Source organism: Plectropomus leopardus, chromosome 18 (assembly GCF_008729295.1).
Source record: "Plectropomus leopardus isolate mb chromosome 18, YSFRI_Pleo_2.0, whole genome shotgun sequence".
Taxonomy (NCBI): domain Eukaryota; kingdom Metazoa; phylum Chordata; class Actinopteri; order Perciformes; family Serranidae; genus Plectropomus; species Plectropomus leopardus.
In genome coordinates this window covers 16,583,654-16,605,730 of record NC_056480.1, presented here as the reverse complement: position 1 = coordinate 16,605,730, position 22,077 = coordinate 16,583,654, and the positions used below count along the sequence as shown (strand labels likewise).

At 37.1% G+C, this 22,077-nt stretch overlaps 1 protein-coding gene and 1 long non-coding RNA gene across 2 annotated transcripts; one reads left to right on the top strand and one right to left on the bottom strand.

Annotated features, from left to right (window-relative positions):
- Positions 1-72: 72 nt before the first annotated feature.
- Positions 73-3,111, bottom strand: bet1 (Bet1 golgi vesicular membrane trafficking protein). Its single transcript, XM_042506618.1, has 4 exons — positions 2,942-3,111; positions 2,606-2,712; positions 2,325-2,381; positions 73-894 (listed from the first exon to the last, which is right to left on the bottom strand). The coding sequence occupies exons 1-4, from the start codon at positions 2,958-2,960 to the stop codon at positions 739-741; spliced, it is 339 nt and encodes a 112-aa protein (XP_042362552.1). The 5' UTR covers positions 2,961-3,111; the 3' UTR covers positions 73-738.
- Positions 3,112-4,812: 1,701 nt separating this feature from the next.
- On the top strand, positions 4,813-21,970 carry LOC121957415. Its single transcript, XR_006106771.1, has 3 exons — positions 4,813-5,061; positions 19,476-19,558; positions 21,905-21,970. It is a non-coding gene; the product is annotated as an uncharacterized LOC121957415 (long non-coding RNA).
- The last annotated feature ends 107 nt before the right edge of the window (positions 21,971-22,077 follow it).

Genomic DNA, 22,077 nt, shown 5'->3' with positions numbered 1-22,077 from the left:
AATTAACAATAAAATACTAGTTCAGGTTTAATGTTTTAAGCACATTCTCCGTGTGTTAGAAGCCAACACTCATTTCAGATCATAAAATTTGTTTATTTACATTAAAAAATATTTTTTACAACAAAGATGACACAATGTAGACACTGCTATTAATGTTTTGTATGGATGCTGAATGCTGTAATATATCCATTCAATTTAAAAGCAAATACACTCGATCATTTTCTTTAAGTAGCATTCTATATCTTAATCACTTTTAACACAACTGTCTGTATCAACCAGTATGCCATTTCATCAGTCTTATCACACTATACACCACATATAATGTGCTCACGACTGCATTAAGGTTTCTGACACAGTAGTATTTTCAGTTTGTCACGTCTCATCTCTTCATTTAAGTAAATTAGGTCGATTTCAAGTACATATACATAATGTGGCAGTGCCTTTCTTATATATACATACGTGATTCCTACTTCACATGGGTAATAATCATCTTAGACCCGGTTTTACTTTTAGGGATTCCATCACAAAGCATCATAAGGAGTCCTGTCCTGACTCAGTTCTGAGGTCATTCTATGAAATACTGAGAGACATGGGCATATGTAAAGGTGAAAAGGCTAAAACAAATCGCTGTCTTTCCTCATCAACATCATGTGGGTCTCGTTCTGAGAAGCATCAGCGTGGCACAGACTGGGGATGACGATGTGGAGTTAAGCGGCCAAGTTCACCAGAGTCCTCCTATCACCTCAGCTTGATGAACCAGTACAGGACAAAGAAGACAAAGAAGCAGAAGAGCAGCATGTAGCACAGCAGCTTGGTCTGACTGCCTCTGGACAGCTGCTTGACTCTGCCGATGGTGGCGCCCAGCAGGCCGCCCGTTGAGTCGAAGTCCGAGTCCTTGTGTGGAAGAGAGGGATACAAGGTTTAAAGTCCAGGTAGGCCAGTAAACACACTGTTAAACTCTGATCCTAGAAAATGTATTTAATAGTGGTGGAATGTAACCTAATGCATTTGCTTAAGTACAAATGTGAGGCACTATTCAATACTTATTACTTTCACTACATTTTGGAGGTAGAATGTGGAGGCTCATGCACACATTCAGGAAGGTGCATAGAAGGGAAATGTCCATATGTAAGAGAAGGAAAATCCCCACACACTGTCCTATTACTTGCAAAAAACATATTTAAATACACAACGTTTAGGTCCTTAGACTTTCATCAGCTTTATTGCAGGTAACAGGACAGTGCATGAATTCTCTTTTCTTACCTACATTTAGAGGGAAATGTTTTCCTTTTTACTTCATTTATTTGTTATTTTACTGAATTACATATAAAATGTCTAATCATCTAAGTATTTACTTGATGCTATATTAGTAATATGTAGGTTAACACAGTGTCGACAGTACAATGAAATGTACTGGACAGGAGAACAGGTCAGCTCAGCAAGCAATTAGTAGTAAATTAGTAGTAATAAAGATTGTAAAAATAAAGAAAAAAGGTGTTGGAAAAAATGGGTAATAGCATAAGATTAAATGAAAAATTAAACCCTATATACATATATGGAAACTAGAACTATGTGTAACAGTATGTAATTCGTTTAACAAACTGTTGCGCAATAAATGAGCACCATGTAGATTCAAGGAAAAGGATTTTGTGTGTGAGTGGTGAGTGTGTTCAACAGTGGTGGAAGTAGGATCTGTAGCAGTCCAAGTTAAATAACATCAGTTATGCTGGTGATGCATCTCTATGTAAAAAGTAATAGTAGTAATAAGTAGTAAATTGTAGAAGTGATATGATTTAGGGTTGGGCAAGACATCAATATTATATCCATTCCATGATACTAGAGATTAGATATCACCTTAGATTTTGGATATAATAAAATCTTAAGTGTTGTCTTTTCCTTGTTTTAAAGGCTGCATTACAGTAAAGTGACTTTTCTAGCTGTTGTATTGTTTGCCTTTATCCACTTAGTTGTTTGCTCTGTGAAAGCACCAATGGTCAACCCTTCATTATTGTCACAATAACCACATTGGATATTATAGCTGATTTTCTCCTCATCGCCCAGCCCAAAATTGATTAGATTAAACCACTAAGCAAGTAATAAAAGCACATTCACCACCAGCTGCAACACTGAAATGCTGCTTCCAGGTTACTGCATCAATAACTAAATCATACTATAAATACTGTAGTTATTCATCAAGTGCATTTTGCTGCCAGTATTTCTGAACTTTAGTAAGATTTTAATGCAAGACTTATACATGTAAAAAGTACTTTAAAGAGTCTGAGTGTTATAGTGTTGAGTCAGTGAGTAACGAAAATGAAACTTACCATATCGTCCAGCATTTTATTCTGATATTTCACTTCTGTTCCAATGTCGATAGTCAGCTGTAAATATCAAGAATCAACACTGAAGTTAAAGGCAACAAAACAATCTGCTGACTGCTGTTAGACCTTTAATCCACATATGAGGTATTAACGTGTTACATTCAAAAGAATCAAAACATAACTAAAGGTGGACAGACAACAGACGCAATTCTGTGTAAACTTACAGTTTTTCTTTGGGATTCACAAAAACATCTAACATCTGCATTTCATCAGTATTAACTTACACTTTTCAAAGCGCTGACTTTAGCTCTCAGTCCCTCCTGTAGATGTTCATTCTCCTCTTCATACACACTGTATCCACTGGCTACATAACTCCCAGGACCTCCTTCACCTTTATGAAAAAGACAACGATCATCGACACGTTATTAGTTTGCTAATTTGTCTGTATTTGAGCTCTATAATGCTTTTAGAGGTGTATCAACTTGGGCCTGGAGTCCACAACAACGACAATTCATTCACATTTGGTAACAACATTAGCTAACGTTAGCTAGCTGTTAGCATACTAGCATGCAGGCGCTTAAAGTAGCAGCTTAAAATCAAAATGTTCGTCTGTCTCTTACCCACAGCGGTGCGCCTCATCGTGAATCGCAGGAGGTAACACTGTCCGGTGGTTAATGTAACGTCAAAGTAAACAAATCTACTGAACACGGTCAATATCGCAGCTAACGGTAGTCGCGTAACTGTGGCAAGTTTGTGCACATCACCAAACGCCACGACATCATACGGTGGCCGAGGAGGACAATTCGTGCATTAAAAAAAAAAAAAAAAAAAAATCCGCGTCATACGTCTTAAGAGATGTTTGTCCCAGGTAGTCCATAAAACAAAAAACAAATGATGTACGGTCGTAATACTTTTCTTGTTATTTACATGTAAGGACTTGGATAATTACAAAAATAATAATTAAAAAAAATAAAAGAAGGGCATAATTTTGCAAATTTAGATTTGTGAGTATTACATTTAAGGATCAAGAGACTTGTCACAAAGTTCGGTTAATTAATATGACTTTCAAAATAAACAATAACATCTTTGAGATTGAATTTCATAGAGCAAACCATAATCCTTAAAATATAGAGGACAACTATAGAATAAATGTAGACTTATCAATAACAATAAAAGTATTATGATCCTACATCATTTTAACCTGCTATTTGGTAATTTATCTTTTATATGATTTTAAGGTGCTGTCTCACTCGTTTTTTTGTTTTTGTTTTTTTTTCTTTTTGTTTGCTTGCTTGTTTGTTTTTTCTTTATTGTTCAGTTTTAGTTTGTCAGTCCTCTTTTTGGCAGTTTGCACTCTCCATGATGTCTGAATCTGTATTATTCATTCTTCTAAATAATGTTGAATAAAAAAAGACAGCTCATGGTGGAATAAATTCATTGACACAACTTATTGCTGATCAAAGCCTATCTACAACCTCATTTTATATTACCCTGGGACTAAATATGGCAGGAATCTATGTTCAGTAGTTTTTTTTAAAATTAATTTGCTTTTAATTTTGCCTAATTGTTATACTCACAAATCTATATTCATAGGTAAAAAGCCAGAGCTAACTTTTCAAAATCAAACAATAGGTTACATTTGGGTCCACATTTGAATTTACAAACAAAATAGCTGTAGCCTATTTAATTTTAAATTATTTAATTATGTTTTTGTCAATTGTCATAAATTCTAGTCCCCAGTGGAAATCTGTTTTAAAAGCCATGTAACTCACTTCAGCAGAAATTATAACTGGACCATAATTGGACAGAAACAATTGGTCAGAAACAATAGCAAAACTAAATGTTGTTCTAAAAACCTCCAAAATATTAAATATATGCATTTTGACCTAAAACTTTTTCAATCTGGCATTAGCAATTCTGTTAAATAAATTGCAGCTGGCCTACTTGCAATATGTTGTATATTAATGTGTTAAAATTCCTGTAGAAATCTAGAGTTATTTCATATCTGAGTGTTTTCAGCATTGACATAACTACACTGTTTTAATGGGATGATCAGTTTTCTTTGCAATTTATGCAATATGTGCAATATTCACTTTTACTTTTACAGTGGTTAGCAGTACAGAGAAAAAGGCTAAATTTCCCTTCAAAGGTTATCAACTTCTCATTATGCATCATTTATAATTTTTGACAGGATTCTCCTCTAAACAGGCATCATGTGCTCACGTGCTTAAATTTGACCGACCAAAAAACCTTTTGATAGGAGGATCACAGGCAGTCAGAGAAAAGCAGAGGCCACAAGTATTAATCATCAGCCACTGACATGGAAGGAGACAGAGCCACTAACAGACTGTTAGAGGTATTTCTAGCAAGACTGTAGCTATAATTTCCCCCTTTTTTGAGTCGTTTGGATGCATCAGCTGACCTGGCATCTGCGGATCCTCTAATTAAAGGCAGGTGTGCTAAATTAGCCGCGCAGGGAAGACGCCAGGACATTACAGCCTTCAAGCGCCGTGTGTTTGGTTAAATATTAGTTTTATGCTTCGATAAATCCGTTTATGGCCACATTTGAACTTTGTTTTGGTAGCCTAGAGGCCTATTCACTCGTGGGAATGTTTGTTTGGGTATTTTTTATTTCGTTTTGAGGCGACAGTCGGACACATCAGTTTAGCTTTATCCATTAACCCTCCACACATCCTGCAAATCAGTCGACATCCGAAACACCCTGAACATCACACAAACGGTGAGTACAACCAAACACAGCCAGCTGGTCACATCTAGCATGGTCTGTGGAGTTCAAGAAGTTAAAGTCACCTATTAGAATATATAGAAAAAGTCTTGAAGTATCTGCTATTACTGTATTTATGTATCAAAAGTAATTTTATGTTTCAAACTTTTATTTGTGGTTTGAGAAATCGATTGAGGGAGACCCATCAATTTCAGTAATGTCATGCATGAATAAACACATTTAAAACAATCAAGTTAACAAATAAAAATCTAAATGAAATGATACAAAACAACAAACAATAATAGCTAAAAAAATAAAATAGGGGATAATAAACATGTTATGGTGTTGATGTATAATTAAAAACATTTACACTCAATTGAGAAAAGATCTGAAATTAGATTAACTTTATTATCCACCTTAGTGGGAATTTGTCTTTAATTTAAGCATTTGCAGTCCAAGTTTAAGTTCTTTTGAAGATTTTGCAATATATTAGGTGCACTTTAAGAGAGGGACATTTTTCCTAGTTCAGTTGTGATTAAGGGAATGTGGAGCACCAAGATTGTGAGTTCAGAGTTGAAAGGAATGAATAACAGGGTGGAAGAATCTATTTCAAAGCTTAAGAGATGAATAAAAAGTAGTGCTGGTCCTGCCTCACAGTCAAATGGGGCCAGACGACTTTTTGATAATGTGATAAATATACTTAAGTAGGCCTATATTTACCTATTAACAAAAAAGCAAGCAGTCAGAATTTTGAGAATAATTAAGTTTCTATCTTCTTAATGTGTAGGCCTTCACCACCTCTTTTTTGCAACTTCAATCCTTTGAAGAACAAAATGCAGTTTTTCCTTCCCTATCATTTGTTCATCCATCCCTTCATCCCTCCCTCCTTTCTCCCCTCCTGTCTTATTTTGCAGTAAGTAACTAAGATGCTTTGGGGAGTGTAGCGGGGTATAAGTATACATTTTAATTAGGAAATTTTGTGGATTGAAGTGAAAATTGACAGAAATACTAAAACTCAAGAAAATTCCAGACACTCCCAAAAAATACTGAAGAACTGCAATGAAGTATTAATTTGTTATTACATTACACCACAGTTTAGAAGCTGCAGAAAAGACAAACTGCACTCATCAGAAAACCCATCAGAATCCGTCTCTGTTGATTGCGCCTCATATGCAAACTGGACTGACAGCATTAATAGCCCTACATATATTTATATTTACACTAATCATTATGAGGCAGTACTAAACACTGCATTGTCTTTTTCAATTATTGTGACAATTTCAATTACCAAATAGTTTTTTTCTCCTTTTTTTGACGCTAAATTGTTATTTAATGATTGTTATGAAGGTTCGATATCATGGTGAGCTACTACAGGTTTTGAGTTACAGGAGCAATATCATAAGTTATTAAAAGAGTCCGATACAATTTCTAATTTGCTGTCGCACAACGTTACACTGCAAAAAAAACAAACAAAAAAAAAAAAAACTATTTGTTTTAATTTAAAAAAGTTAGTGTCCGGGCTGCCTTGACTTTTAAAGTTGACTGAATTTGACAAAGACAAGTTAAATCTTTATAAAATAAACTAAACTTGTCCTCTCAAATTCAGTCATTTCAAAGTTTTAAGGCAGTCCAGACACTAAGTTGGTAAGGTCAAAACAAAAAGTATATTTTCAGTCAAATGTGCCACACTATGCTGTTTCTATCTCAATGTAATAACTTTTCCATGGTTTCTAGCAGATTGAGAATATCCGAATTTAAATCTGAATTATGTAATTTTGTTTTTGTATCTGTTTTTATTGTTTGTACATGGGTGCCCAGTCTATTGTCTGGACCTGCTGGATGATGGCCACATCATTCATATGTTAAGTTGCCAGGCTCATACCAGTTTCTCAGCCTTAACAGAAAAATAGGCCCAGTATTTCAAACTGTATGACCAAATGCATGATTTACACATAAAAGCAATGTAATTATAAAGACAAAGTGCTATGGTTAAATTAAAAAAAAATAAAAAAATAAATTTTCTCATCTTTGAAACACAGTAGGTCTCAAAGCACCAAACATCAATGGGTTAATCTCCCTTTGGTGGAAGAAACATATTATTGTAAGGAGAAAATTGCCATGATGTTCCTTTTAGACACAGACTGATTGTTTCCTTTGAACATTTTGAAGTGGTACCAGCATAAAATGGAGACAAATATCCTTTGTGGGTTTAATAATGTAGCTCACTGACACAGCCATGTTGTGCTATGGAGGATAGAGAAGAGTTTTGCAATATTTCCAAAATCCTAGAGGTGCTGTTTAGCGGTGATTAGCTTTCCTTATCCCCTCATACATCATCTGTCACCTAGCCTTGTGCCAATATAACAGGGGACAGCTAATATGATATAGGAGATTAAAATGACTTTCATGATGTTAATTTATTCCTATCCAATATCTTATAAATAAATACAACTTTAATCTCCTATCTACCATAATGCATTTCAATTCCCCCGCACTCATCTTTTTATGTATCACCCAAAGGCTTTGCTGTATGCATGACCTTGACATGACTGTCAAAGAAACAGAAGATATTGATTGAACTGCGTGTGCATCTCAGCCTTTGTGGATCTGAGAGGATTGGATTTATCAGATGGGTCTTTAGAATGGAGAAAGGCGTATGGACATTTGGAAACTGGTCTTAATCCTCATTGAAACTCTGGATCCACAGCACCCCTGCCACACTTTGGATTGAACGTACGCACATGCACATATGCGCGGGCAGTGCTGTGTACACAGTAAGCCTCGTGTTACAGCAATTTTTCTGCATCCCTTTAGGTATTCTATACATGTACTAGGGATGTCTCGATCGGTATTGAGATAAAGGTATATTAATTAGGATTGGTTATTTTTAGCACTTGCTCTGCCTGATCCTTTGTTTATGTTCAACGTCACAATTATGTTATGCTGCTACTTTTTTTTCATGTTCTTCTCAAGCTGCTGCATCACTTTAAGTGGAATTACAATTTTTGTTGTTCATTTTTAGTGAACTAGTTTTAGTATAATACTGTTATAAGTGGAATTGTGGTGGAATTTATTTGTTGTGACTGTGAATGTTCAGCTATAACACTACTTTAAAGTGGAATTTTGATTATGTTACTCATTTATAGAGTTCTGTTCTTTTATTACAATGCCACATTAAGTGGAATTGAGAGAAGTTGAAACAAGTATCACATTGGGACTTGGGTACTGGCAGATGCTCAATATCAAATTATTCAGATTGGGATCGGGGGCAAAAAAAAACTTGTTTGGGACATCCCTAATATGTACATATACTGTTACATGCATTGCGGATAATTATATCTGACAGTTTACCGAAGCACAATCTGGGTAAAGCGTCTCAGAGACAGTACTTGTAATATCAGGGATAATAAAAATCATAGTTCAACATGTTGGGAAATATACTCCCTTTCTTTACTGTGGAGAGTAAGTGAGAGGATTGACACCTCAACAAGCAAGATACAAGATTTTGATTTATGATTGATTTATTAAAGGGCTTGTAGGTGGATTTTTTTCCTTTGGACAGAGTCAGGCAAGCTTGTTCCCTCTTTATCCAATTTCTGGAACTTAATGTGCTAATTCTGTGGAGAGAAGATTTAGAGGGAAGAATTACATTGTACATGAAGCCTGCCCTTCCTTGCTTAAAGGCCCTGGAAAGTTGCACTTCCCTTTCAGAGAGTTAAACCCAGCCTGCTGTGTGAAAAACACAAATCCTGACCACTAGACCAAATAGGCGTTATTTCAAGTGACGGTAACCTCACAAAATTGATCTGCTGTTCACCTCTCCGCCCCAGCAGCGCTCGAACATCGTCCCATATTAGTCGACGAGAGACTGAATAAGTAACAGGGCAGATTTTGTTATCTTTAGATGAAGCCGGTTCACCCCCGTTTCCAGTCTTTATGCTAAGCTAAGCTGCTGTAACCTGCTGCTGGTCCAGCTTTATATTTAACATTCATAAGACTGGTATCAGTCTTTTTATCTAGGTCTAACTCTCTGCAATAAGGCAAATAAGGGTACGCTATTTCCCAAAATCTCCAACGATGATTCCCTTAATTAGTATTATCAAGAATCATTAATTTGTACTATCAACTAATGGGAAAAGAAATGGCAGAAAAAAGTGACTGCTGGAGGACTTATGCATTGGCCACTCTCCACACATAAATAGGAAAATACTGTTCCATTAAACAATCTATGATGGATCGGGATCAAAGAGATACTCCCCTATCAGTAGAGTATGCCGCCATTTGGCGAGACAGGAGCATAATTAGCTGCAAATGAGAAATGCTCATCCATCTCTGCATGGCACCTCTCACTGAATACTGCTGATGCTTGACAATATCTGGCTTGCCCTGATTAGCATTATTTCTCCAGAGTATGGATGGAGCAATGAATGAGTCAATGACGGAGAAGCAGAACTGTAGAGAAAAACATGCTGGAGGAAAGATCAAAAGGACGCTATTGTGCTCCCTACTGTTAGTCTCTCAGGAGAAAGGATTTTGATTCCGACACTTAACATTGCTTTGAACCGCAGTTAAAAGAACTCTGCCAGCCCTTTAGCCATGCTCAGAAATCTCTGGCTTGTAAATTGTTATATTATGAGGATTTGGAGCCTGAATAGATGGCTGTGTTGTTCAGAATGGACCAAAACCCTTCCATTCATTAGTAAATGGGGTTTTAATGAGATGTGGAGTAGAATATAACTGTGATATTTGGGTCAGGTAGAAGAGAAAGAGAGAGAACTAAGGTGAGAGAGAGACAGGGTGGAGGTTTAAATTGAAGACAAACATCCAACCAGAGACCATCTTTCATTGGGATCACCTTAGCTGCAATAACTGTAGCCATGTTTACACTGCCTGTTCATGGCGGGAACCTCAGTCTATTATGCTACATCCCTGTTCTCTATATAACATAATATCGTGGAAAGGGGGGACAGAGTTGTCTCGCCAGGAACAGAGTCAGTCAGGGTGGTTTTCATTACAGATTTGCACAAAACTTAAGTTATATTTATGATTTCTATTGAGTGATATTATGTGATTTTTCTTGCAATGTCACACAACTTTCCTCTCGCGTAAACATTATAATAACCATGGCGACGGATGTGCAAAACATTGGCAGGTTTATTTCTATTGCAGCCATTCAATAAAGCCAATCTAATATTGCCGTATTTTCTTTGTCTCGTATAAGAGTTAAGAAGATCTCGGTCTCTTCCTTTGTCCACACATACCAAGTCATGTTTTGTAGAATGTCTTGTGACTTTGTTGTACTTCTTCTTCTCCTTTGAGTTTAATGGCATCCATACAGTCGCATTACCGCCTCCCAGTGTTACACATCATAAGGGCTATAAAAGCGGGAAAAAAGTGTTTCCATTGCATTGTATTTTATTGTATTTTTCATCTTTATTATATATTACATTTATTATATTTTATAGTTTTTTTTATCAGTGTGATTTTTTTGTAATTCATTATAGCTTTTGTGCTATGTTTTTTAGATGTGTGTTCTATGTTAAGAAGTCTCCTGTCTTGTTTGATTGTGAATGTAGCTGCCATATAATATCTACATAATGCTAGAAATTTCAACATGCTTTAAAAATAAACCCTTTTACTGATAGCTAGAATATAATTGGAGACTACACCTTGTTTATATTTCAGAATAAAACCTTTATTTGGTCGATTAAATCTTACGTTCAAATTTCAATCAAATTCTTAATGACGATTAATCAATGGTCCGATAATCATTATCATCCCTATAATATGAATACAAAAAAATAAAAACACTTACAGTGCATAGACACAGTCTAAGTCAAATATAAATACAATGGCTCTGAAAAGTGGATAAGTATGCTGGTGTGAGTACATAAGGACAGAGATGACACCACATGGCTCTAAGCTGACAGAAGCTAATCAAACTCCTGATTAGTATGGTGATGAGAGCAGGACTTTTTTTTTTTTTGAGATCTGAAAGGCTGGATACCATTGGGAAATTATGGAGGAATATCTGTAATAAGCACATTAGGCAAAATGTTCTGCAGCATTATAAATACCAGAGTTCTCAACTTTCCAAATGAATACAAAATCTTAAGGAGAAGCAGTCTCAGAACAGAGAATGACATCTGCCGTCATGCCAGAGCGAACACGGCTCTCAGTTAAACCTCTTCTATATACATTATCTTACATTATCTTCTAAATTTCTATATACAGTATGCATTTATTCCCCATTTCATCAGTTCTTATAAAGACATTTTCATTCAAATCATTGTATAGCTAATGCATTGTCATTTTGCATTATTTGGTTTAATTACAATTTGTCCGCATATTGCTCTATTGCTTCTTTGCAGGACAGCTGCCAACCATTCATGCTAATAAAGCTCAACTGTAAAAGAAGATTGAAACTGAGAGAGAGGTTGGGAGAGGAGCAGGCTAGAGACATTCCTCTCTTAAATTCATCTATTTAAAATCCACATTTTAGTTTCATGGCTTTTCCATGCTGCTGAATTCCTTCAGGGAATCCCCCGTCACTCCTAATGAACAAGACTATTACTCAGACCAAAATTGTTGTCACCCTGTTGGATCCATGTAATTATTCGCTCATCTCATCTGTGCGTCAGTGCGTTTGTGTGTGTCTGTTGGCAACCTGATGACCCCCTTCGAATCCCATTAAATGCACCAATATCCCCTATTTTAAAAAACCTGAACATATAAACTTCTTGTAAGTCTCCCACTTGTTCAAACTGAGCTTTCATGGGTTGACACTAACATGAAGTCCATTGACAAAGAAGATGCAACACTTAAAAAAATTAAATGAACTATTGATTCATTCTTAAGTGTTGCTCACCCCACTGGGAGCTTAGCTTGAGTTGCTTTGTTTTCACTCTGATTATGATGTAAACAAGAATCGTTAGTCCTTTCTAAAAGATGACACTTCATCAATGAATGTCATTCAAAGTGCTTCTGATTGCAGATTACATCCCTTTCTTCTTAACTGACCATTGATGTAACATTATCTGACTCCTGGGCTTTGCCTTTTATCTGTCCTCTGTCACTCTCTTTTAGACGTGCACACACACATGCACACACACCTCTAATAGTCAATCCTTTCTCTTCCATCTGCACTTAATGCAGAGCAAATGTGTTTATCAGTGTGCTGAATGGACAAAATGGAAGAAAAGGTGAAGATTCGTGAGCTGTGTGTTCACACAGATATTGGCGGTTCACTATAGAATAGAAGTATGCCACGCAAGGGAAATACATACATACATGATATAATTGTGGTATCATGTATTGGTTTCATTATCTAACACAGCTGAAACACTTAGTTAATATATATATTTAATGGAAAAGGGTTAGGTGTTTTTTAAGCAAATATGAAAAATGTTTTTCAGCCATTCGACTTCAGCATCTATCTTTCTCACTGCATCTTTACTTCTGAGTCATCTGGCAAAGTGCGTCAGGTCACAGAGGATGCCTTACCAACCACATTTTCATGTCCATTAGCAACACTGAAGCATTGAGGTTCAATCAAGCCCAATGTGGGCTTGTTTATCTCAACTGATGATGCAACAGAAAGTAATTGAATCTACACCTGGTGGAAATTATCTTGCATTATGGTAATCATGTTGAAATTCCCTCTGACTTTGCATCATTCAGTCTGAAGCTGATTGCTTCAGTGCAGATGTGGGAAATAACGAATGGAGTGCATTTGTGCGATAGAAATTTTGCAGTGCTTTTTAAAAGTATATGTTTCTGTTGTAAGCACTTTAGAAAATTCACAGTACTATGACTTTTGAGTACTTTTAATTATGTGAAAGCATGTTTTTAGTCTGCATCAGGTTTGACCTTTGCTCACTTTCCTGTTGACCCACATGGCTCATACCACTTGTGAAAGGGCAGTAAATACCACTTTTGGGGAAACATGGGCAGCAAGTTGCCAAAGGCCGTTGAATAGGCTAGATGTCATGATGTCAACACATATAACTAAAATATATAAATCATTTTTTGATGTGAGCATACAGAAATGCTGTTTTAAGATGCTTTTCCTGTTATCAGAATAGTTATTTCCTGAGTGTGGCTCAGTCACATATGGTTTCTTGCTCTTTATTGTTCTGTGTGGAGAACAATGCATATTTTCAGTAGCCTTTGTATCTTTGAGTGCCTCAATCAGTTTTCATGTTGTCCCAAATATGCTTTTTTTGTAATGGACATTTTGTTTTTGGAAGTGGTAGTTATGGCTGACTTTCCTTATTCAGTTGTGTGTTACTCTTCATCAGTGGTGGGAGTCATACCTCTCGCTTTAGTACAAGTAGCATGACTCAATTCAAATATATTGAATTACAAGTGAAAGTCCTACATTCAAAATCTTACCATAAAAATGGAGAATATTTTTATTATTTACTACCTTAACAGCCCACAGTAGTGGGAGACACAAACAATCATTGATTAATATATGAAGAAGTAATTTTAAAAAAAGTCAAACAAATCTGACAAGAGAATCTGTAGTAAGTAGAGAAGGGAGTGGATGGTTTTGCAGTAACAATGAAGAAAGGAGAAACAAAATACACAAAGCAAAGAGGTGTGGAGAGCCGCTGACCTTTGCTCTGACATATGCATGTGCATGGGACACACAGGGCCCAGATGTGTCCTATGCTGCTGATTGCACTCAGTGAAGTCTGCAGCCCTGAATGAGACAGACAGCAAAAGAACCAGGTAGAGGGGCTGTTATACTACTTACTGCTGAAAGATTGGCCTTTGATATTGTAGCACAGATGCAGCAAATTCTAGATTGTACTATATTATATCACACTTCATACACTTGAAATACTTTTTTGGAGTTGAAGCAGGCTTGTCTGCAGTAAAGAAATATTTGCATTTTAGCTCATTTTCCAACACCACTGACGGATAGCCTGCTCTAATGTGACTCACAAACCGTGACCAAAACAAGTTTGTCCAGATGTGTGCATCACCATGAAGTGTCCTCTGGAAACACTTCCTTTGTGTTGTGATGTAGTGTAGCATTTTCTTAATGTGCTTTGTTGTGGGATTTTCGTAATGTGTTGTGTGTTGTGTTGTGGTATTTGCATCTCGTTCTCCAAATACTGTGCATGTATCTTAAGATTGATGAAGATGTTTTCCTAATTTGTATTTGCATACTTTTTAAGTTACAGCATATTTGCCCCTGTCAGCCTCCAAAGACACCCCCACACCACTGCATAACCCTAAGGCTAATTCCCGCAATGCCTGACTTGGTGTGAATGTAGCCGAATTCCTAGAGAAATGTAGTTGAGTGAAGGAATGAAGTGGCATAAAATTGAAATACATAAATAAAGCACCTTAAAACCACACGCAAGTAACTAAAGTAAATGTACTTTTATTAGTTGCTCCTTCTAGTTGATAAGAAGGAGCAGAGCCTCATAACATGAATAATTTTCCAACAACATACTCTTGTTATTTCCTTAATTCAGGCAAACATTTGTTTAAGGATGTTTGACTATCAAAGCCTGTTTTGGGAAACACTTCCATTCATGAGCAAACATTTATAGACATAACAAAGATAATGTCCAAAAATTATTTTGGTACTTTGCCTCAAACAGGAAAGAGGAAGCATGAGAAATTGTTGGTTTAAATTTTCAACCCCAACACATACTGTAACTGAAAAGTCCAGAAAAAAATGCCTTGCTAATACTTTTAGCACAGTATGGTTTCTTTAAAATCAAGCACATATGAATATAATAAAGGGAACTTGTTGGTGACAAATGCTTGCAGCATCACTGTACATAACTATGTTCAGTCGCAGGGGTTCCTATTATTTGTTGCTATTCTCATTGTTTTTTTAAACCTTGAACTACATTTCTCTTAACAATTATTTTGCTTTTTCATTCAGGACCTCCCAAGATTGTTTGTTGTGCCATCATCCTTTTGGCTGTTTTTATTTAATCTTTTAAAAAAGGACTAATTTGTATATTTTAATAACTTTAGGCAATGCAACATCCTCCCAATAAAGGATATGGCCATTATCCTCAATTATCCTGCCAGTGTGTTGTTGGTAGAAATGCGCACTGCTGTATTCTCTTTCTTTTATTTTTCCCACTTATTCAAGTTGGAGCCATCACTCAAAGCACAGCATGTAAACTCTAAACTCTGCTGCACAGCTACAGTATGGGCCACATCAATACAAGCCATTGATTGGTCTGCCCTGTCTGCAGGATCGCGCATGGTGTTTAATGTCACCCACGCAAAACTGCATGCCTGAGTTCCCTTGGGTTTTATAACTCACTTTGACTTGTTTGCACAATGCCTTAGAAAATAACAGGGCTGGGTAAAAAAAATCACTTAAGCAAATCCAATAAAGTAGGTGATTGCATTTGTTTGAGAGTACTCTAAGAAAAACAGGATAGGAGGAAGAAAGTATTTAGGTTTTTTTTTTCAGCTTACAAAGGTGTGAGAGTCTGTCCATTCATCCTCTAAAACATTTACCATGTTCAGGGTCTTCGGGGGGATGGGGCCTATCACAGCACACTCAGATAATGAATCATAATGCTGAAAAGGCATGCATACGCCTAATAATAGTGTGCACTAATTAGCTTTTCCTGTATGTCCACTTCAAGGAGAAAAGTTAGCAAGAGACGAGCTGAGGGAGTCATACACCAGCCAGGAGCAGATTGAGCTTGTTGTCTTTGATCATGCTGAGAAAACATTTCTGTCATCTCTTTTAATTCCAGCAGCCAAGTTGAGCTCTTTCATTTCAACACGGTTGGACAAGAGCATTCATGTGCAAACTGGTTTTGCTCTGGCCTCATTTTCATATGGGAGTCTCTCTCTCAATTTTAATGCTGGTGAAAGTCGGGGAATTGACCGCATGGACGTGCTGATACACCGCTGAATCATTTGCTGCTACCACAGACCTGACAGCTTTCTATTAGCTGTCATGAATAGGACATTTTTTTCTTTCGGTGAAAGAGAAAACCACACAAAGCCTACCCTGATGTGAAATCCATTTAAAAGGCTTACCAACACACCAAAAAACAGAATCACAATTTTATGCACTGCTGTGTCCCTCATGTCACCAAAGCTCTGGTCTGCCGCACTTCTCCTCCCTACAATATGTCACCACACTGCATGCCTTTGTCCTGCTATAATTGAGTATCACCGGGGCTCAATTCCAGCACCCTCTCGTACTGCCAGTGCCCAGCGTGACAAGCTTTGACAAGTAATTCATAGTTTGCTGAGTAGCACTATGAATTACTTTACGGTAATCTCCCCTCAGGGATGGGGCATAATGTCAAACCTCCTGTTTTGTTGCGCTTGTAGAATACTTATTGTGTCCGCACTGTTTGGGCTCAGGTATAGTTTATGTATTTATGTCCAGGTGGGTGTGGTTTTTTGCCATTTTTGGAGAGTGAATATCCTCCGAGTTACTGCAGAAGCAGATGTGCATAACGATGAAGGAACCATATGGTGGACATAATGAGGCTTATTTGCAAATTTCACAGAGCAAAGAGCACAACAATCTGCTAAATTTGGCAATGTTTGTTATTGCATGGGCTGAACAGCCTGTTTATTACAATGGATTCTACTTGCTACACGAGTACTAATATTGTCCCAGTGCTCGATGGCCTGCATAAATGCTCTGCTTATTGCTGCACAACACAGGGCGGCTCTATATTAGCTAATGTCCATAGGAAACACTAAATGATACAACCCACACCCCAATATTACAGTGTAAGTAAAGGGTACGAAGAGCAAACAGCGGATATTTTGTTATACAGCCCGTACCCCTAATCTTAAAGTGAAAGTAAAGGGGAAGGGGAAACAGTAAATATATATTATAATACAGCCTGCACCCCCAATCTTAGAGTATAAGTAAAGGGTAAGAATAGGAAACAATTGATTTTTTTTTTTTAAACGGCCCACACACCCAGTTTTATCGTAGAAGAGGAAACTGGATATTTTTTTATCCAGCCCATACCCCCAGTCTTACAGTGTAAGGAAAGGTAAGAAGAGGATTTAGAGGTTGCTTTACAATACAGCCTCCGCCCCCAATCTTACAGTCATATGTTTACATGTTAGAAAAAGTCAAATTATTGTATTAATCCCACTAAAACTGGACTTTTAAAATACACATAAACTTGTTAGTCTGACTGAAACAATACTAAGTTGAATTTCTCGAAAATTGACTAACAAACCTTGATAATGCAATTGGAAGTCAAGCTATTCCGTCATGTACACACCTTAGTCGGTCAGCTGACTTTGGTCACATCCCAGCCACCCCCTTCCTCTAAAAAATACAGTCTCACAATATGTCACGGAAGTTGAGCAATGCACTGCTGTAGATGGGGCTGCAGTAAAACATAGGCTACTTTAGCCACCTAAAAAAATAATAATAATTTTAAGTGTACAATATATTTGGATATTTTCTCTTAACTTTACACAAAAGTTGATAGATGCAGCAGTAAACCAGCAACTCCACCGTTCAGTGGAGTAAAATGACTGTTTTTCTCTATGGATTCTGGTGTTTTTGATATAACAGCTTCAAATCCCTGTCAGTAAGAGTTGTCTAATGGTGTGAAAACATTGAAAATATTCTGAATATAGCATAGGCTACACCTTCGCTGACATCGATTTTTTTAGGTGGCTCGAAACTAATCAATGAAGGCAGAGTTTGCTCAGCGCAATTTGATAATGTACCTGACATGGCAGTGTTCTACCCCATATTTACTGTAAATAAATAGTTATGAGTGTTATTCAGTCTATAACATGGACTGTAAAAATAAAATAGGTCTATAGCAATTAGCTTAAAGAGGGCATATCTCCACCTGCTATGGTGGGGTCAGACATACTCCATCAATAAATCGATTCTCCCCCGTCGGTGCATACTGGATGAAGGACAGTAGTCCAATGAAATGACCTAATTGAGCTATAACTGTAGCTCGACTGAAGTGCATGTAAATGTACTGAGTGTAAGTTAAGGGTAAGTGGAAGGAAGAAGAGGAAGGAAATGTCAGTATGTCATTTCTCCTTTCCTCAATAATACCCCACAAGTACCTAGTACTTATACGTAGAGTTTAAATCATTCTCCTCTCCACTCTAATACCTGGTAGTACTTACCAAAATACTTAACATAAAACTTATTTCTCCTTTTCTCTAAAATTCCAAGTAACACTCTTGTTCAGCAGTACTTATGTTTAAGTACCAGCAGGAAGGGGTAGTATTTTATATGTACTGCTTTATAGATGATATTTTTGTTAAGAGGACTTACAGTGTAATTGGGGTTAATTACACGTTAAGTTGTGGGCTGTACTATGAAGTGTTACTGTCCATTGTAGTGAAAACAGAAAGCTACAAAGCTAAGACAAAGCTTGGGTAGCCTAGACGTAATATCAGTTTTTTTTCTTAATTTCTGCCTGGATTAAGTTTTATCTTGTCTTGTTGTATTTTATTCTTTTTACAGGCCACACTTTTCACGTATTAATTGGGTCCATTGTTGATAGGTAAATATCTTTTTTACCATCTGGGTAAAGGATGTTTCTGTAGAATGCAAAAGCATCTTGCAGCTTGCAGCTTTAATGCAAACATATTGCCTGGACATGCAAGCAAGGGTTTCAACCAAGCATTATTTTGCACATAAGGAACAGAGTCTCTGATGTATTGACTGATAGACAGACACACTAATCTCATGCATACACTGACACAATTAAAAACACTGACTTTCTGCCATTAACTATAACCCTCAATAAGGTAATGATTACACAGCTTATCATATCTGAGCCTTAGCCTGTTATCAAAGTAGCAGCTTTTGTGGGAATGAGGTGGAAGCTGTTGTTTTCTGGAGTTCCACTGAATTTACACAGTGACTTTGAGTTCACACCACCACCCTCTGAAGACACCCGGTTTTCTTTAAAAAAAAAAATAGAAAAAAAGAAAAAAAATGAGAGAGAGAAAACAAGTGTGGGAGGCGCAGCCAGATCCCATGCTGCCTTTTTCATTCCATAACATCCTGACCCACTTTCCGCCTCTGAAAGTACAATTTGACTATATGAACTGTAATCTGATTATAAAAGCCAGCACAGGTATTAGTGCAGTGGCATTTTCAAAAAAAAAAAAGTGACTGTGAACCTCTGAAATTAGTCATAGCTGAGATAATGGAAATCTAAAGCCTGGGGCCATGTAACAGAACACAATTTATCTTTTGACTAATGCAGCAAGTGTATCACAACTGTAATTACAGATCGCTTTGTAAGATCATGAGTTTATTACTCATTGCTGTTACTGTAAAGCTCTCAGAACTTGATAATCACCAGTATTACGGATATCCCGACCATGATTGATTTTGAGATGTCAGTGATCACTAACAATGCTGTAATCATTAGTACAATGGCACTTGTCTTTCCTCTCTCTTACAGTGAGGAAGAGTAACAGTGCCACCTAGTTTAGGAGAGGGATCCTCTTCACTGTCCAAGCTCTGAGGCAACAACCACCCTTAATGGTAAGACATATGATCTGTGCATATTAAGATTGATTGACATAATGAGTGATTGGCACCGTCTGTCTGCCCCTGCTGTGTCAGTGCAGAGAAAATCACATTAACACAATGCTGTCAGGAATGCATTAACCTTCCCTGAAGTGTGTTTGCTGATAAATATTTGTGAAAAGTGTTACACATGAACATGAAAAGACTTTATTTAGACAGACACATCCTAATTAGACTTAGGTCAGCTCTTCAGAGTGTTAATTCCTCTGATGACACTATGCAAATGATATCTTCCCAGCATCCCTTGCACGGCTCGAATAATGAGTCATCATAGCACTGGAGAGAACTCTAGCAAAGTGAAACTTCGGCAGAAACAATCTTACTTTTTACTCTGTCTCTCATTGCGATTCCAGACAAACACAAGACAGCCTGGTTAAATTAGAATATTTTAATGTTTTTCTGCATCAGATAGCACAACTCAGAGGGAAGCTTTCAGATGGCATTTATTTTCCTCCTTTGTTTGAAAGGAGTCTCAAGGCCAATTTAGAAACAAGAAGCTAATTCCTTATTGTTTTTGCTAAATCATGCTGCGAAATGGTGCATTAAGTGTCAGGGGTATTTTTGGCATGCTGAGGTTTCCTGTGAAGACATGGCATGGATTACAGTGTTGAAACCTGAATTCTGACACTGCATTCTACAAAACAGTCACAATAAAGTCTCAAGTCTTAGCCATAAAGTCTTTGGTCAAGTCTCAGGTTAAGGCCAACAATTTCCAGGTCAAGTCCAAAATCATGACTAACAAATCCCAGGTACCAAGTTAAGACCAATAACTGCTACTTCGAGACAAAAGCCCGGTATACACTGTGCAATTTTTGGGTGTCAAAAATAAAAGATGAACAAAGTGAAAGAAACATGGGGATATATTTGGTCGTGGCTCTAAAACGGTGGTCTTACATCTGACAGTGACAGAGGTGAGAGAGGTTCAAGGATGGCCATTGTCACGGTCTTGTGATCAAAGACAACCTGGGATGAAACAGTGTCAGAAATTCGGAACTATCATCTCACTGTTTGACTGCTGTTATGACCCACGTCTACTGACCAACCAATAGAAATGCAGCATGAAATGATGCACTGATCGGTGTGACACTGCTAAATGCTACTAGACGCTAAGAAATAATTCGAGCTCTTGTTGCAAAATTGGCATGCCAAGTAGGCCTCTTTTCCCCAGCCACGACTGCGTCCACATTCTCCTTCTCCTCTTCAGACATTTTGTGGCACACATACCTGCCACTATAGCAAGGGCTCGATTCATATTTATTTATATTTTTCTCTTACTACTATAGCCGCGTAGATGAATGACGCACTGATGACGTTTTGTTCTTGTTATCTCGTTATGTTGACATTTATGGACTAATGTCACCACCTGTGATCTAGTAGGCACTGTCAGTCACAGTCTGCATACATCAAACTTAATGTCATACCCAAGTTTATTCCATCTATGCCGCACAGTGTAGCTTACTAAACTTATAAGACTGCTAACATCAGACAGTCTGTAGGAGCTTTTACAAGTCCCAAGTTAAGACCCAAATGTAGACCAGCAAGTCGAGCCAAGACGAGCACAGCAAGTATGAAGTCAACTGCAAGCAGGTCAGCACCAACATGTCTCCCATTGCACAGTATAATTTTTGCAGTCTGGGCAAGGCAAGTTTATTTATATAGCACATTTCAGCAACAAGGTAATTCAGAGTTCTCTGCATAAGACCAACAAGTACATAATAAACCTAATTCACAGTATCTCTGAGACATATAGCTCTGTAGAAATGTGAAACATGTTACTAAAATTATACCCTTGAAATCTCACAGTGCTTCTTTTTGCATCTTTTGATAAGGGCTTTTGAACCAACATGGAAAGTCCTTAACATTTATTTATTTTTTTTGTGAAGCTGAAAGTGAAAAGTATGGCTCAACAGAATAAAAGGCAAAATAGATAAGATGTTAAACCCCTAAATACAGCACCAATTCAGTTTGTTGGAGGGCTTTTATACAGTCCAGGAAAAAGGGGACTATTTTCAAATAAAATGGGGTGTTATTCTGGTGTGTTATTTTATCATCATTGACAATCATTATACTTTAGAGAATATTTTTGCTCTCTCCTCTTTTCTTAGTAATTTATTTCTGCCTTTATTGAAAATGCAGCATTTACCCAGTTTTGAAAGCACTCCAAACAGTGTTTGAACTCCAGCCTTTTTTTTCTTTTTAGTTGGCTCACAAGGAGAACTCAAAAGAGGAAAATTGATTGATATACATCACAATGCATATTGCATATGCAATCATTGTCTGTCAATGCTTGTCCTGTTGTAGATCATGGGGGGCTGAAACTCAGCTGACACTGGGTGAGAGGCAGTGTACACCATGGACAGTCAGGCTCGGTGAGTGCTTTGGCATGAATAACCTGTTTATAATCTGTTTTTTTGGAGTATCCTGTTTATGTGTTTGAGCATGTAAGCGCCATATTCCATTTATGAGAAACCCGA

Excerpts from the sequence above, each read along its gene's own strand:
- bet1 (XM_042506618.1), bottom strand. Across the intron at positions 2,382-2,605 it reads AAGTCAGCGCTTTGAAAAGT|CTGACTATCGACATTGGAAC; the intron begins GTAAGTTAATAC and ends TGATATTTACAG. Across the intron at positions 895-2,324 it reads ATAAAATGCTGGACGATATG|GACTCGGACTTCGACTCAAC; the intron begins GTAAGTTTCATT and ends CTTCCACACAAG.